Genomic DNA, 14,761 nt, shown 5'->3' with positions numbered 1-14,761 from the left:
TTCTCGTTGGTGGACATGGTTATGAGACAAAGGGAGAAAGCTACACGGCCGGCTCAGGCTTCCACAGAAGGCGGTCCGGGGCGCGCAGGCTGCAGGTCAGCTGCCCTCAAAACGTCCACCACGGATCACCCCAAAGACGGTGTTAACATCATTTGTTTTTGATGTTTTGGTTCCTTTTAGTTTCAGCCTGTCAGAAAACTTTCATAGATATTCTGCTTAAAATACTGTTTATTGTACCATAGTCTCTCAAAGTTTAAGTAATGTTGCTCCATTCTGGACATCTGGTTATCAGAAGAAAAGAAATGGCTGCCAGGTTCATGTCATTAAGTCAGTGAGACAATGGGTATAACCATTGCCCAGAGAGTAGGTGTATGGCCCTTTCAACTCATAGGAGGAAGAAATTCTAGTAAGAATGTTTTAAAGTTAACTATAATAACTGATAACATCATAATAAACAACAAAAGAGGCATTGTATACTTACTGTTTTTCCTGCAGATCCATGGTTCGCCATTCTCCATGAGTTTGGACAATGGGAAACACACGAAAGAGAAGGAGAAGCTAGGCAAGGAGGAATGTGAAATGAGCTTATTCCCCTGACTCTCTCCCTGTGAGGAAGTAGGGGGTTCTTGGTGGGCTCCTGCATCTCTCAACCAAAGGGATATCCCCATTTAACTTGCATGTTTGGCTAGTGCAAATGCCAAATGGATCATGAATAATGACAGCAAATTAATGCAACCTAGTCTGGTAATGATGTCAAGCTCATCTGGTATTCCAGGTATGGTATCTTTACTGAAACAAATCAGCAAATCAACAATCCTTGGCACCTGGTGTACAGCTACTGACCTAAGAAATGCTCCCTCATCCCATTTCAATCAACAAAGATAATCAAAAGGGTCTGCCTTCACTGGCAGGGATGATGGTATATTTTATTGTCTTGCTCCAAGGACTATGTCAACTTTCCTACTCTCTGTTGTAATATTGTCTGGGTGCTCCTTGAGCAAGCAGAACATCATGCTGGTCCATGTATTTATTCAATACTCCTCACATGCCCATTTTGGGTGTGTTATTTTTTTCCTGTCTGGTTATTGACTGATACAAATATACTTTTTCCATGTTCCAAACAGTGAGTGACAACTTAAAAAGATGATGATGAAAATAGAAAAACGTATTTAAGTTAGTGGCTTAAACTATTATATTCCACTTACCAAAAGAGTCTGAGAGAACCACATCCTTTTCAAGCAGAGATACTGGAGAAGGTTTGTTGAATGCCAAACGGTGGAAGCTGACTGAGGTGTCACAGACAGCCCCTGGGAACCCAATGCTCCACTCGGCTTCTTGAGTGCAATGAGAAGGGTCCAGCAGTGAGCTGTGTGGAATGACGGTGTGTCCTCTGTGACCTAGGAGAGGGACATAAACAGCATGTTTCCTATATCATGTAAGAAAACTAAAAAACAAAACAAAACAAAATCCCAAACTGTCTACAACATATAGCTACTGTGACCGATAGTCCCAGTAACAAAATCTAAAAGTCCTGGTACATTTTGGCGGGGGGCGGCATGGGGCAAGAGGACCTCATGCAAAGGCTTTGCAGTGGACTCTTCAGTCAGGGAGCTTACTGTAGATGTAGCTGAAACACAGGATCTGAAGCACCCATGAGAGCCAAACATGGGATGGGAAGTAGGATAAGTAACTTGCTCAAGGGCACACAGAAGGATTCAAATCCAGGCAGTCTGACCATAAAGTCCATACTCTTAACCAATAGACTGCCAACTAACATTAAATATCTAAGCTGAATTAGATAAACTGTAAAAAATTACACAAAGTTTTGTATATTAGAACCACCTAAATGTCCTCCCTCTTAAATCCACAATTAGAACAGGAGACAAAAATCAACAGCTATAGCTGAGAACTCAGCCTGTTTGAATTTGAGATGAATCTTATTCCATCTTACAAAGTCTTTCAAAAGTAAATTGTCAATATCTGTACATTTATTTGTCAATTATCTCTTAAAGTATTATATAGAATCACACACATACATCCTCGCTATCTTAGACAAGTCTTTATTATTAATAATGTGTAAAGACACTAAATTCTAGAAATTATGAATTTTTACAGAAAATGTGGCATACTCTAAACTTGAAATGGTAAAAAAATTTTAACCTATAAATTATGTTGCATTGTATATTACAGTTAACATATTCTTTTAATTAATTTCAAATTCAGAATTTAGATTGGAAAGAAAAGGGTTAACAGCAGGCCTGTAACTTATTCCTTTCCTTTAAAGTATTTTAGTAGGATATATCCAGTCTACCCACATTGCTTATGTAAATAAACCTGGAATATATATATTTATGGGGCATGACTGGCTGGAGAATTTGGGTAGTCATGTAAACAGTTTCTTACCTGTATAATTAACTGAATATATATAAAATGAAGAAGCTCTAAAACTGAAATGATTTCCTTTTGTAGTCAGTGTTTCCATAAATATTGCTCAGAATTTGCTGTTAATTCCAAACCAAAGAGCAAATGCAAGAAAAAAGGATATTTGGGGAGGCTACATTTGACGATTTGGGTCTCTTCCAGGAAAGAACATCTAATCTGAGCCTATTGTTGACCTATATCCTTAAATCACTTGCAAAGTTTGGTGCTGGGTAAGATCTGTGATTCATGTGAGTCTGCTCTGACAATTCAACTCTCTGCGTTAACACAAATATATTTCCAATGTATGTTATCAGAAATTAGAACATAACATTTACCTGTAAGCGAACCGTCAACATCAATCAGTACCACTTCATGTTCCCATCGAAAGCCAGCCTTGTTTGGTGTGTGAAAATACTGGATGTCAACAAATTTTGCACTCCAGCCTCCACATCTCTCATTACAAACTCCAGTGATGGACGTCACTCCCAAAGCTACACAGTTGGGACGGTCAAAGTTCATAAAGTGTACAGATGATACAGTCAAGCCTTCACTAAATGGGAGAACCAGGCCTTTCCTTGTGCAAAATGCAGACCCCATTCCCAGTTCATCGAGATGCCCAACTATTTTGGCATTTTTAATCACTGCTCCATTGGTTTCACCCCATCCTCCAACATAAGGAGCCAGAATCCTTTTGGTCTCAATTCCAGCCTCAAAATTATTTACCATCACAAAGTTATGGAACTGAAGGGCACCTCCATTGACCCATTCAGCTCCTTTTTCACAATTCCAAGTAGTCAGTGAATTAAATATCGCAGGCACTGGCACTGTAGAAGTACAAGATCCTGTCTGCATGGGGAAATATTCTTCAAATATCCACATTCCAAACCAACCTTGAGAATGAACAGTGTTGTTAAAGAACTCTCCAAGAGGAACTCTTTTTTGGCAAATGTTTCGGTCATAGGATGGCCCATCAGGGTGGTTGTTCATTCGGTACCAAAAGCCAAAGTGAGTGCCACCAGCAGCTGCATTGTGTCGTATGGTGTTGTTTGGGTTCGTTACCCAAAATGCAGCGGGGGTCACATCATCATTCAGAAGACTGGTACTTTGCTGCACAAATACTGCCAAGTTATACTGCAAGATATTGCCATGTTCAATACCATCTTCTATAAAAAATGCTCCTCCCTTGATATCATATATAATATTCCGCTCCACCAGCAGGTGATGTGTGTTATGGATAGTAACGGCTCTGTTATAGGCCTGGTGAATTGCACAGCCTCTTACATAAGATTTAAACTGTAAATCTCCAAGCAGGTGCCAATGTATTGGATAACGCCCCAACCGGAAAGCCTGGCCAGCATGGAATATCTGTCAAGCCCAGAAATCATAGCTATTTAGTGATACACATACACTCATAATTTGTCTGGCTTCTGTCTTCTCGTTTCAAAATAATCTCCAATTTTATAATAATAATTATTAATATTTATATCTTCCTTATTATTCACATTTATCATTCAAAAATGTTATGTGACCTTCAACCTACATTGTTTTATTCAACATATAACAGCCCATACTTGTTACCAAATGAATGAATGAACAAAAGCCATCTTTGAATCTTCTGCTTTTCACTTTAGTCTATTAGTAAACTTCCATGTTTAGCAAAATAAAACCTCTCAAAGGCTTATTTTTCTCCTTCACTTTGATTCTTAGATAATAATAGGAAACATTGCTTGAATGTTTGCCGTGTGCCAGATACTGTGCTCTGTTGTATATACATGATCACGGTCTTCACCACAGTCCTATGAAGGAGCCAGTGATCATCAGCTTCATTTTACAGATGAAGAAATTGAAGTTCACAAGGGCTAACTATCTTGTTCATGGTTATAAAACTCCATTTAAATCCAAGGTGGTCTGATTCTACATTTGGTGCTGTTATTAACTACTGTGCTGTGCTTTCTTTCAATAGGTCTACGATCTAGTAATTTAATACAGAGGATGCCAGTGTGTGTGTGTGTGTGTGTGTGTGTAATATGATCCTAGAAGGTTAGGAAGGAAGATGTTAGGGCACCTATTTATTTTCATTCTCCATCTAAAAATTACAAATTAACTATTATTAATAATTAATACACAGATTGACCCTGGCAACCTCACTCAGTCTATATCTTAGATGTCACATATGTGTAACATATTCTAGGAGGAGGGAAGTTTCATAAAACACAGATGTGGACTCTATCACCCTCCATACGTTGTTTGTAGTCTAGGTGTTCCCAGTGTAATAGATTTATAGGTTTTACTATCCCTCTCTCTCTCACACACGCCCTCTCCCCTCCCCACTTTCCTTTCTTCCTTCCTTCCTCCCATTTACTGAATACTTGACAAAAACTAGGCTAAATTCTGATTATATAGACTGAATATGAATAAGATACAGAGGGGCTCCTAATCTCTTGCAGATAACTTGCATATTTGTTCATTTATTTATATTTTGGTTCAATTAACAATCAGTTGAGAACCTGTTATATGCCAAGCACTGTTCCAGCCACATGAGAATCAGCAGAAAACCAGAAAGACAAAATCTCTGAACTAATTGAATTTATGTTCTGGAGGGAGAGATTGAAAATAGATATATGTCAGGAGTTATGAGTAAATAAAGGAAAACAGGTTTGGGCAGTTATTTCAAATAAAGATGGTGAGGAAAGGCCTGTCTTAAGAGAGAACACTTGAGGAGACACCTGACTGAAATGAATGTGAACTAAACAAGCATTTGGTAGAGGAGCATTCCGAGCATAATGAAGAGCAAGCACAAAGAACCCGAGACAAAAATATGCCTGACATGGTCAGTAGATACAAGGAGGCCCATGTAGCTAGCATGGCATGAGCCAGGGGTAGAAATCATAGGAGGTAAAGTCAGAGGCCAGCTGGGGGACAGATCGTGTGGGTCCTATGGGAAGGACTTGGGCTTTTTGTTTTAGGTGTAATATGAAGCCATTAAACAGAGTGCAACAAGATCTTATTTATACTTAAAAATTTGTATTTGACTGTGGTGTGGAGATTCTATTGGAGAAAGGGTGGACACAGGATGTTGAGTTAGGAGAAAATCATAATAATCTAGGTTAGAGGGGATAGTGGCTTGGTTGAGGGATCAGGTAGCAGTGGTGGAGAGAGAGTGGATGCGGGTCATTGTATTTTGTAGGCAGTATGGATAGAACTTGATGAATTTGATGTGGGATGCGATAAAAATAGAGAAAATTTTGGCATGATTAAATGGGTGAATAATTGGGTGTATCAAAACTGTGTGTTTACTTATCTGTCTCCTCTACTAGATTATAAGCAGCATCTGGCAAAAAGCAGGAATTCAGTGCTTATTCATTGTATGGATAACCTCCGGCAAACCATTGTGATTTAACAGTAATGCTTCTTACCTCTACATATTCTATTCTTCCAGTTACCATGTTAGCACCAGGTATGGGAGCATGGAACATAATGCAGCCTCCAAACTGGTCACTTCCTATTTCTTCTCCAAACTTTCCTTGGAAGCATGTCTGTGTAGCAAATTCACCTTTAAAAATATTTTTTAAGAAAACATAAAGAAAAACCATGGCAAAATCCTCTAATTATATTAAGATTTCCTCCCATACCTAATTATATCTTTTTATTCATATATAATTTTAATCTCATCCTGTGACATAATTATTTGCATTCATATCATTTCCTCCTCTAAATAGCAAGCAAGGTGAGTGCCTTGTCTTGTTCACCTTTGCATTTCCTAAAGCACCTATTACAGAATTTTTCAAAGATACTAAATAAATATTTGAATGGTTGAATGAATACTGATAAAGGTACTTTGTCTTATTATCTCTGAAGCTTTGCCCCAAGATTTGGGAAGTAACATAATGCAATCTTATATTTGTGTAGCACTAGAATATGCATTTTGTCACTTAATTCCTATAACTACAGTAAGTGGACAGAACAGGACATATTCTTATTTTAAACAGGATGAAATTAAGTTTCATGAACTGGAATCAGAATGTAGGTTATTTGACACTGGATCCAGGGAGCCTTGTCTCATTTATCCCATCGAAGGAAAGGCTATACTTAAGCTCTGTTTGTTAGTATTTAACTCCATATCGGACTGTAATGGTATTAGTTATTACATAAAAGTATCATCTATCTATCTATCTATCCATCCATCCATCCATCTATTTATCTATTGTTAAATCACAATGTCATCTATCTGCTACACACACAGGCACACATAGAAGTACTATGGTAAGTTAAGCATAGCTATGTTATCAGTTCTGTCTAATGACACCTGAGTGGAAGAGACACATGTCACTTCAGGACCAAAGTAAGTGCTGTTGCTTGACTCCCCGCCATCACATGACTTCTTCTGTCCCAGAGATCACAGAGGCCTCTGTTGAAGTAGAGCCTCCCGCAGCCCAGATCCTGGAATCTTTAGAAAGAGCATTTCGGACACATGCAGCATGAACGAGAAATACATCTTTCTCAATTGAATCCCTGCCATTGGGGCTTATTTATTACTACAGCATAACCTCGCCTGGCAGTTTGCAACTGGGGGTGATTTTGTTCCCAGGGACCATTTTTGCAATGCCTGGAAACAATTAATTTGACACGCTCTGGCTGCTAAAATTACCAGTGTCAAATCCATCCGGACATGCTGGAATTTTGATATTCCACTCCACATTATCAGATCCTCTTATTAAAATATTTCTTGTAAGAATTCCGACTTCGGCTCTCGCTTCAAACAGAGTTCCATCGGGGAGTCTGACAGTGATTCCTAAGTGTGTGTAATTCAGTGGCTCAGTTAGCATTATCTTCATGCCATCGGCAGATACAGATGCGATGGTCCTCTTTTCATTCTCTTGTTGACTGTGCCTGTAAAAATTTTAACGAAAAAACTTCCAAAATTAATCTAAATCGACATAATCTTGTTTTAGTGCATTTGTCTCACAGTTTTTGAACACTTCATCTGTAAAATAGGAAAGTTTTAAATGTCATATAATATTCTGAAGAGGAATTTGAAGATGGTCTCTAAGTCTTTCTTAGAGTAACTGAATAAATTTTATAAAAGCATCTCAATTAAATAAATATTTTCCAAGTGCTATAGTTGTTCAGAGAACTGTACTAATTCCTATAAAGTATTCAAAAGAACTATTCATTTATAACTTTGAAGATCACACCCAGTGGTTCTCAACTGAGGATGATTATATTCCCCATGAGACATCTGGCAATGCCTGGACACATTTTTGGTTGTCACAGATCAGGGGGAGCTATTGGCATTTTGTGGGGAGTGGCCAAGGATTTTAGAAACATCCTCTAATGCACGGGGCAATCCAACACAATAAGGACTTGTCAGGTCCAAAGTGTCAACAGCACTGAAGTTGAGAAACCCTTACAGAGGGAAACCTCTGGAGGTTCCTGAGTAGGGCAAAGAAATGACTGAGGTGAAGTTTCAGAGGTCTCATTTCTACCACTTCTTCAGTGCACCTCCAAGTCCAGCCACAGCCAAAGGACTTATCAATTCTATAACACTCATTCATGTATTTGGTCATTCAGCAAACATTTACTGAATGTCCCGCCTGTTTTCTAGGCACAGAGCTAAGGATGCCAAGTAGAAAGTGCCCGTGACTTTCAGGAGATGTGTGTCAGTGCCCGGTGGTATATTATCTGCTAAGGTATGGGTGGTGCAGTCAACAGAGGCAAGCTTAGGGAAGTTATTTCTGTGTCTTCCTGATACTCCCTTTTGACTCTTCTCTCCGTTAACAAATCTTTTTCCTCTTTTAAATACCAGTTCAAATGACAATGTCACATGGGAACCAGGTAAAAAGTCACCTCTCTCAACTTTCCCAGCCCTTCTTCTGGATTCCCAGTACATTCTTCCTAATGCCCTGTCAGTGCTCACTGTAACCACACTGCGGTCCCCTCACGTCTGCTGCTGCCGGCCTATCTGCTGCCCTGTCCTTTCCTCTACTTGGCTGCCCCTCTGGGTCAGGTACGTAGAGATTCAGTCATTTTGTATGCTGAGCACTTCGTACAGTTAGCTGGCACCGCTCACTAACACTGTTCAATGGATTCGACAAATCAATGCAGAATGAATTTGTGAGGGGGAGAAAAATAGAGGAGTGGAGCCCAGATAGGAAGGTGATGTCATATTCCAGGTGTGAGGGACAGAGTCTAAATTAAACTGAGAGCAGGGAAAGACAATGGAAGAGACATTGCAAGGGCAAGAATCCAAAGAACCTAGTGATGTGCAGGAAATGAAGGATGCTAGTAGTCAGAAAGTCACTGGGAAAGTTTTTGTGAAGACAGAAATTAGACTATAGGGGCTTAAGGGGAAAAATGGATAACAAAAATGCAATGAAAAAATGGGCATAATATTTAGGCAATTCAATAATTTTTTTTAAAGACAAAATGGGGGCGCCTGGGTGGCGCAGTCGGTTACACGTCTGACTCTTGGTTTTGGCTCAGGTCGTGATCTCAGAGTTGTGAGATCAAGCCCCGAGTTGGGCTCCGCACTCAGCACAGAGTCTGCTTGTGACTTTCTCTCCTTCTCCCTCTACCCTTCCCACTGCCACCGCTCTCTCTCTGTAAAAAATAAATAAATAAATCTTTTTTAAAAGTTTAAAAAATAAAAAGATAAAATGAAAGTGGCTAGAAAGGATAGGAGAATAAAGATGTTTTTCATGATAGTGTGGATGGAGAATCCCACAAATCCAAAAGACCCAGGGAAGGAACTGTGGGGAAAGGAAGCCAGGGGGAGTTGAGGATTCACCCATTCATGAAGGGTCCTTGAGCTAAGGATATATCAATAGTATAAGATCCTATCGGTGGTATAGAAAAGGGGTTTAGGTGGCTCCTGGGTGGCTCAGTCATTAAGTGTCTGCCTTCGACTCAGGTCATGATCCCAGGGTCCTGGAATCGAGTCCCGCATCGGGCTCCCTGCTCCGCGGGAAGCCTGCTTCTCCCTCTCCCACTCCCCCTGCTTGTGTTCCCTCTCTCACTGTGTCTCTGTCAAATAAATAAACAAAATTTAAAAAAAAAAGGGGGGGTTTAGGTTGGCCTCTCCTAAATTCTCTTGGATTCAGATGATACAGAGATTTCTTTAGAGAAGAAAGTTCTGCAAAGCATCTTTTATGTTATGTGCACCTAAAAACACTTCGCTCCTTTATAATAATATCTAACATTTATTTTTTTAATCTAACATTTACATAGCACTTACTCTGAGCCAGTTCCACTCTAAGTGCTTATACATACTAACTCATTTAATTCTTACAATAATTCTGAAATAGATACAAAGAGTATTCCAGTTTTGCTGAAGCACAAAAAGATGAAACAATATGGCTGCAGGACTCGTAAGTGGTATTGCTGGGAGGTGGACCCAGGCTGACTAATTTTAGAAGTAGTAGTCTCGACCACTTGCTTTACAAATTCTCAAATACAACTTGCAAATGAAATAGTGAACAGTGAGTTAAATTTGGTGGGAAATTTCTTAATTTTTGTTTCTTAAAACTAAGTATCCCTCAGCTAAATTCTAAACTTACCCTCTTACTTCATATAGAAAAGCTATAAATGAGAACTTTCTATTCTATTAGTAAGCCCTGTCATTTTGCTGCTTTTTATTTTGCCATTATATAATTAAAACTTCTTCCAAAGCCAGAAATAAAAGGGCACTTATAAAGCTAAGTATATATTTAACTCTTCCCAACATCTGCAAGTCTATTTTTAACTTGGAAAACGGCAAACTCAAAATGCCATCTTGAATTTTAATTCTAAATTTAGTCACAACCTTAACATAATTTAGCTGTTTCTTATCATAAATTATTATTTGTTACCTGATAAGCATAATCATATCCAATTTTGCTATTACCCATAATTTGAATAATAAAGCAAAAAGAAAGCTCCTCTTGCTCTCTTTCCCCCCCAGTATTCTTGGTGTAGCTATATTACTCTTGTTCCTTTTATTTCTTGCTTGTTAATACATATAATTAAACAGAAATTAAAGGTCATAAGCTGTTTCAATTGTAAAATGCCAGACATGTAAAAGGTCATGTTAATCATCACTCATTCTATAATAATTTCTTCTCTTTGATTCAATCATTACTAACAGTCTTACTCCATGGGAACCACTGTCAAGACTATAAGATATGAAAGAGCTGCTTTCAACCATGTTCTTTGGCAACCCCAAATAAAGCAGTTCATTTACATTTCTGCATTCATTAATGTATTTGGCTGAAGCTCTAAGTCAGATGTTTCTAAATGGCTGTTAATAGCAGAATGCTTTTTTCAAGCAAAATCTTACATGAGAATCTAACCATGAAAAACATTTCATTAGTATACATTTTACAGGTTCAAATTTATACTTTTCCTTATTGTAAATTAATCAACGAAAACAACACACTGGTGTTCAACCCAATGTTAACATTCGGCAAAAAGGTACTTGGCTGTTCATAATTCTTTATTAGAGCTTTCAAATTTAAATCAAATAGTTGTGGATCTTCTGAATCATCCTCTTTCACATAGTTTAAAAAATCTCTGTCCTAAATTAAAATGATCATGCCCAGAAGACATCATACCTGTGACCTGTGCTTGCAATTACAATCTTATCTCCTGGTTTCCAAGTTACTGCTTCTTGTAAAATCAAAGTTCTTTCTCCTGCCTTTGCAGTATGAGCCAGATGAGTCCAGATCACAGAAACAGGCAGACCTGGAGCCAACATACACACTGAGTATTTCTAAAGATGCATTCTCTTGCATAGTGAGAGCTTTATGCATTTTAAATATTCGCCTGGATTGAATAAATGCTGGGAAGGCTCGTTTTACCTTAGCATTTTATACCTTCCTCAAAAAAGAAAAAGGAATATTTAGAATGTTTGCTTTATAAAAGTAACAGGTTTATGATAACATGTGTGGGCCTACAAAACTAAAAACATCTGCCTACAATGATATACTCCACTTAAAACAATCTTCTTTTTTATTTATTTATTTATTTTTATTTTTTTTATTCTTATGTTAATCCCCATACATTACATCATTAGTTTTAGATGAAGTGTTCCATGATTCATTTAAAACAATCTTCTTTATAGGAACACAATATAAACGTGGTGGTGATACTGTTGCTGCAAGGGGCAGAGGCCTATTATCTTTGCCACTGTTGATAGAAATCACTTAAATTGGTAATCTGGAGATAAATGAAATGTGAAAATTTCTGAAAATTATATTAGGATATTATTTAGCATAACGCAGGGCAACAGTTATCATCATAATAGGGACGTTTATACATTCTAAATTTATAAAAGAAACAGATTATTGCAATACAGAAGACTTTTATGTAAAAAGGATTCACACCATGCTTCCTTTAAATAAGTAACCCTGATACCTCAAACATGACCATAGTCGTTTTTATTTGCTGATGCATTTCCAGAATATAGTTATATAAAAGTACAACTGTAAACTTATAGTTATACTTTAGAAAGAGCCTATTTTAAAATACAAATATAAGAAGTTACAGTCTTCTGCTTCCAGACTTACTGCCCTTTTATATAGATAAACGGATGCAGTAAACGATCACTATGTACAAAGTGCTAAAATAGGCAAAAGCTGTTATGGGAACACGTGGAAAGGAATAAGCAGAAGGGTGTAGAGAAGACCCAGAAGGGCTTTGCCAGGAGTGACCTCGGTTGTGAGTCTTGGTACTCTGAGGGGCTGACCCGCCTTGGATAAGTGGAGGCCAGAGATAAAGAGGGTATACATAAAGACAGGAGAGGCCTGGCAAGGTTTCATTTAGAGAGGATAATCAGGAGAATTATCTCTGGTTTTCTGGCTAGTATCTCCTGTACCAGTTCCCTGAGCCCTTTTGGCTGCCCTACCATGCAGATCCAGGATTCCCTCTCGCACGGCCAGAGTTTTGGCGCCATATACTGGGAGCTCGGGAGATCGCAGGTGTCCATGCAAAGTAATGACTGCCCTGTGTTGAAATGGGGATGCTTCCGTCCCAATCTGCAAGGCATTTCACAAGCATCATTCAAAAGTTAAAACTCAATATCCACAATTCTAAACACTCAAAAGTCATCCTTTCTTTTGAGAAACCCATTGTTCAGTTATCAGTATCTTTCTTATGAAAGATAAACCTTAAATTTTCTAGGCAGCCAAGTACACTATGTCAGATCTTTGGAAACAATACTGATTGACTTTAGCCATATCTCTGAGCAATTTTTTTTCTGTGCTATTTAAAATTCTGCTCTACGATAATTCACTATTATCCTTCCATTAAAAGCACAAGAATACTCTCTCTGTCAAATAAATAAATAAAATATTTAAAAAAAAAAAAAAAAGCACAAGAATACTCTGGAAAATTTTCCCCAGAAAAAAGGATTTTAGACTGATAACAGAGACCTACATAAAGAGGAACTTATGAGCGTCTGTTATAATTACCTAACCATTTTACACATGGTATTTTACAAAGAAATGGAGAGAGGTCAGCGATGATTATATATTAGGTTCTCTTGTATACCTGAAGAATGCCTCCATCCGTAATTAGAATATTTTCTGCCTGCAGTTCAATGTCAGCTTCATCAAATATTAGAGTCCCACCTATGAACCATACAATTTTCAAATACAACACAAGGGAAATTATCATTAAATGCTATTTGTTAAATTACACATACAAATTTAAATTCTTATTCTTATCTGATATCATTTTGTATGTCACTTAACTTCAGCTCTTTGGCAACATAAAGTATAAAAACTTCAGACAAGACCCAGGAGTTAATAGAAAATTAAATGTCTAGGCACATTATTTTCCCTTGATCATTGTTATTTTCAATGCTTTTAAAGAGTACAGCTACATAGAATTAAAGTTCTATAAACACAGGGCCTCCAAATATAAATTAAGAACAAAAACAATTAAAATGAAAGAAAAGCACTTTTTATACAAATTGTTATAATGCTGACATTACCTCTGAACTTTCCATCCACTAATATGCACTAGCAACACCTATAGCTTGACTGGCATTTTTAAAGAATGTGCTAAGATACATTCTTATGAGACTGATGCAAATTTGTGAACAGTAAAACTGTACTTGTCCAAAAGTCCAACAGATAATAACTTCAAACAACTGAAACACTACTGTTAACCCAGAAGTTAAAACAAAAACAAAATATAAAGGTCTTTGAGCAGCTAAAACCATTATGGCAAAGTTTATACACGAAAGCCCAAAGCATTTTACTCTTGCCAATCATTATTGCTTTTACATGCAGTTATAAGAGTTATTTAGTCTTCTATAGTAGTAACAGAATATCAAGAAGCAGAGAGAACCCCAAGTACAATGAGAGTATGTTCAAAGGCAAAGGTGAGAATCACAACTGGCATCCAATGGGAGTCTGAGGGTCATTTAGTATAGAATTTAGCAAGTCTCTATGATTTTGTAACCTCTGGGACCCACTATACCAGTCTTTTCCTAAACGGGAAATACTTTTCACTGTTATGATCCATTGCAAGTGCGTATGCATATGTGGATACACATACACACATTATTATTAAAACAAAAGTTTCATAAAACATTTAACTTTAAAAGATGCTTACCCACAAAAATGCAAGACACTCTGATATTTTCTTTTCTATTTCCTTAAAAGATTCTGCTCACAACACATTAAATAATTGCATACCGCAAACAGATTCTGATGCTCAATTTAAAGAACACAGTACTACACATTGCATTCAAAACCTCATACCACTATGGATGTTCATAATCATGAACATTTAGTTAAATTTACTTCACAAAAATATACCATAGACAGAATATAATAAGCAGACTTTCAGAAATTTACCCTGAATAAGCAACATTTTCAGAATAGGTGTATTTTGATCCAGCAAAATTGTCTGTCCTTTTGTAATAACAACTAGAGACCCTTCCTCTGGGGGAGATTTTCCTCCCCATGAGAAGTTGGAGGACCAAACATCAATATACAGGAAGTCAGAATCATCCTGCAATAAAACATGAGAGACTTTTAAATTGAGAGTTTTTATCAGAATTCTTCATTCAATTTCTCAAAATGAAGAAATCTAAACAAGTAAACATTTTCATTAGTAATAAAGTATAATCTACTTTAAATGTTATAGCTGCCTGTTGGTTTATTTCACAATAATAATAAAGTGAAAAATCAATTACCGATTACACCACAATCCAGAATAACTCAAAACCTGAAATCTTAAAATGTTACTAATAAGCAACAAAAACATATAACTTTAAATTTAGTATAGTTACATCTCAGTTATTTTTTGGAGACATTAACAAAGTAAAAAGTCCATTACCAATTACTTAATCTCC

The 14,761-nt window shown here is 37.3% G+C and overlaps 1 protein-coding gene across 1 annotated transcript; it reads right to left on the bottom strand.

Moving 5' to 3' along the window:
- Positions 1–1,128: 1,128 nt before the first annotated feature.
- On the bottom strand, positions 1,129–14,462 carry LOC145720003 (fibrocystin-L-like). The gene is made up of 8 exons (XM_081811636.1): positions 14,262–14,462; positions 12,946–13,025; positions 12,302–12,431; positions 11,010–11,139; positions 7,070–7,311; positions 5,838–5,974; positions 2,757–3,786; positions 1,129–1,397 (listed from the first exon to the last, which is right to left on the bottom strand). Exons 1-8 carry the CDS (start codon positions 14,275–14,277, stop codon positions 1,183–1,185), a joined length of 1,980 nt encoding a protein of 659 aa, XP_081667762.1. The 5' UTR covers positions 14,278–14,462; the 3' UTR covers positions 1,129–1,182.
- Positions 14,463–14,761: the final 299 nt, after the last annotated feature.

This window comes from Leptonychotes weddellii, unplaced genomic scaffold (genome assembly GCF_054177405.1).
Source record: "Leptonychotes weddellii isolate Sample4059 unplaced genomic scaffold, ASM5417740v2 HiC_scaffold_904, whole genome shotgun sequence".
Lineage (NCBI taxonomy): Eukaryota > Metazoa > Chordata > Mammalia > Carnivora > Phocidae > Leptonychotes > Leptonychotes weddellii.
Note: the sequence above shows the minus strand (reverse complement) of the source record. Positions and strands in the feature narration are given on the sequence as shown.

Excerpts from the sequence above, each read along its gene's own strand:
- LOC145720003 (XM_081811636.1), bottom strand. Across the intron at positions 12,432-12,945 it reads CGGATGGAGGCATTCTTCAG|ATTGGGACGGAAGCATCCCC; the intron begins GTATACAAGAGA and ends AATGCCTTGCAG. Across the intron at positions 7,312-11,009 it reads ATTGCAAGCACAGGTCACAG|GCACAGTCAACAAGAGAATG; the intron begins GTATGATGTCTT and ends AAATTTTTACAG.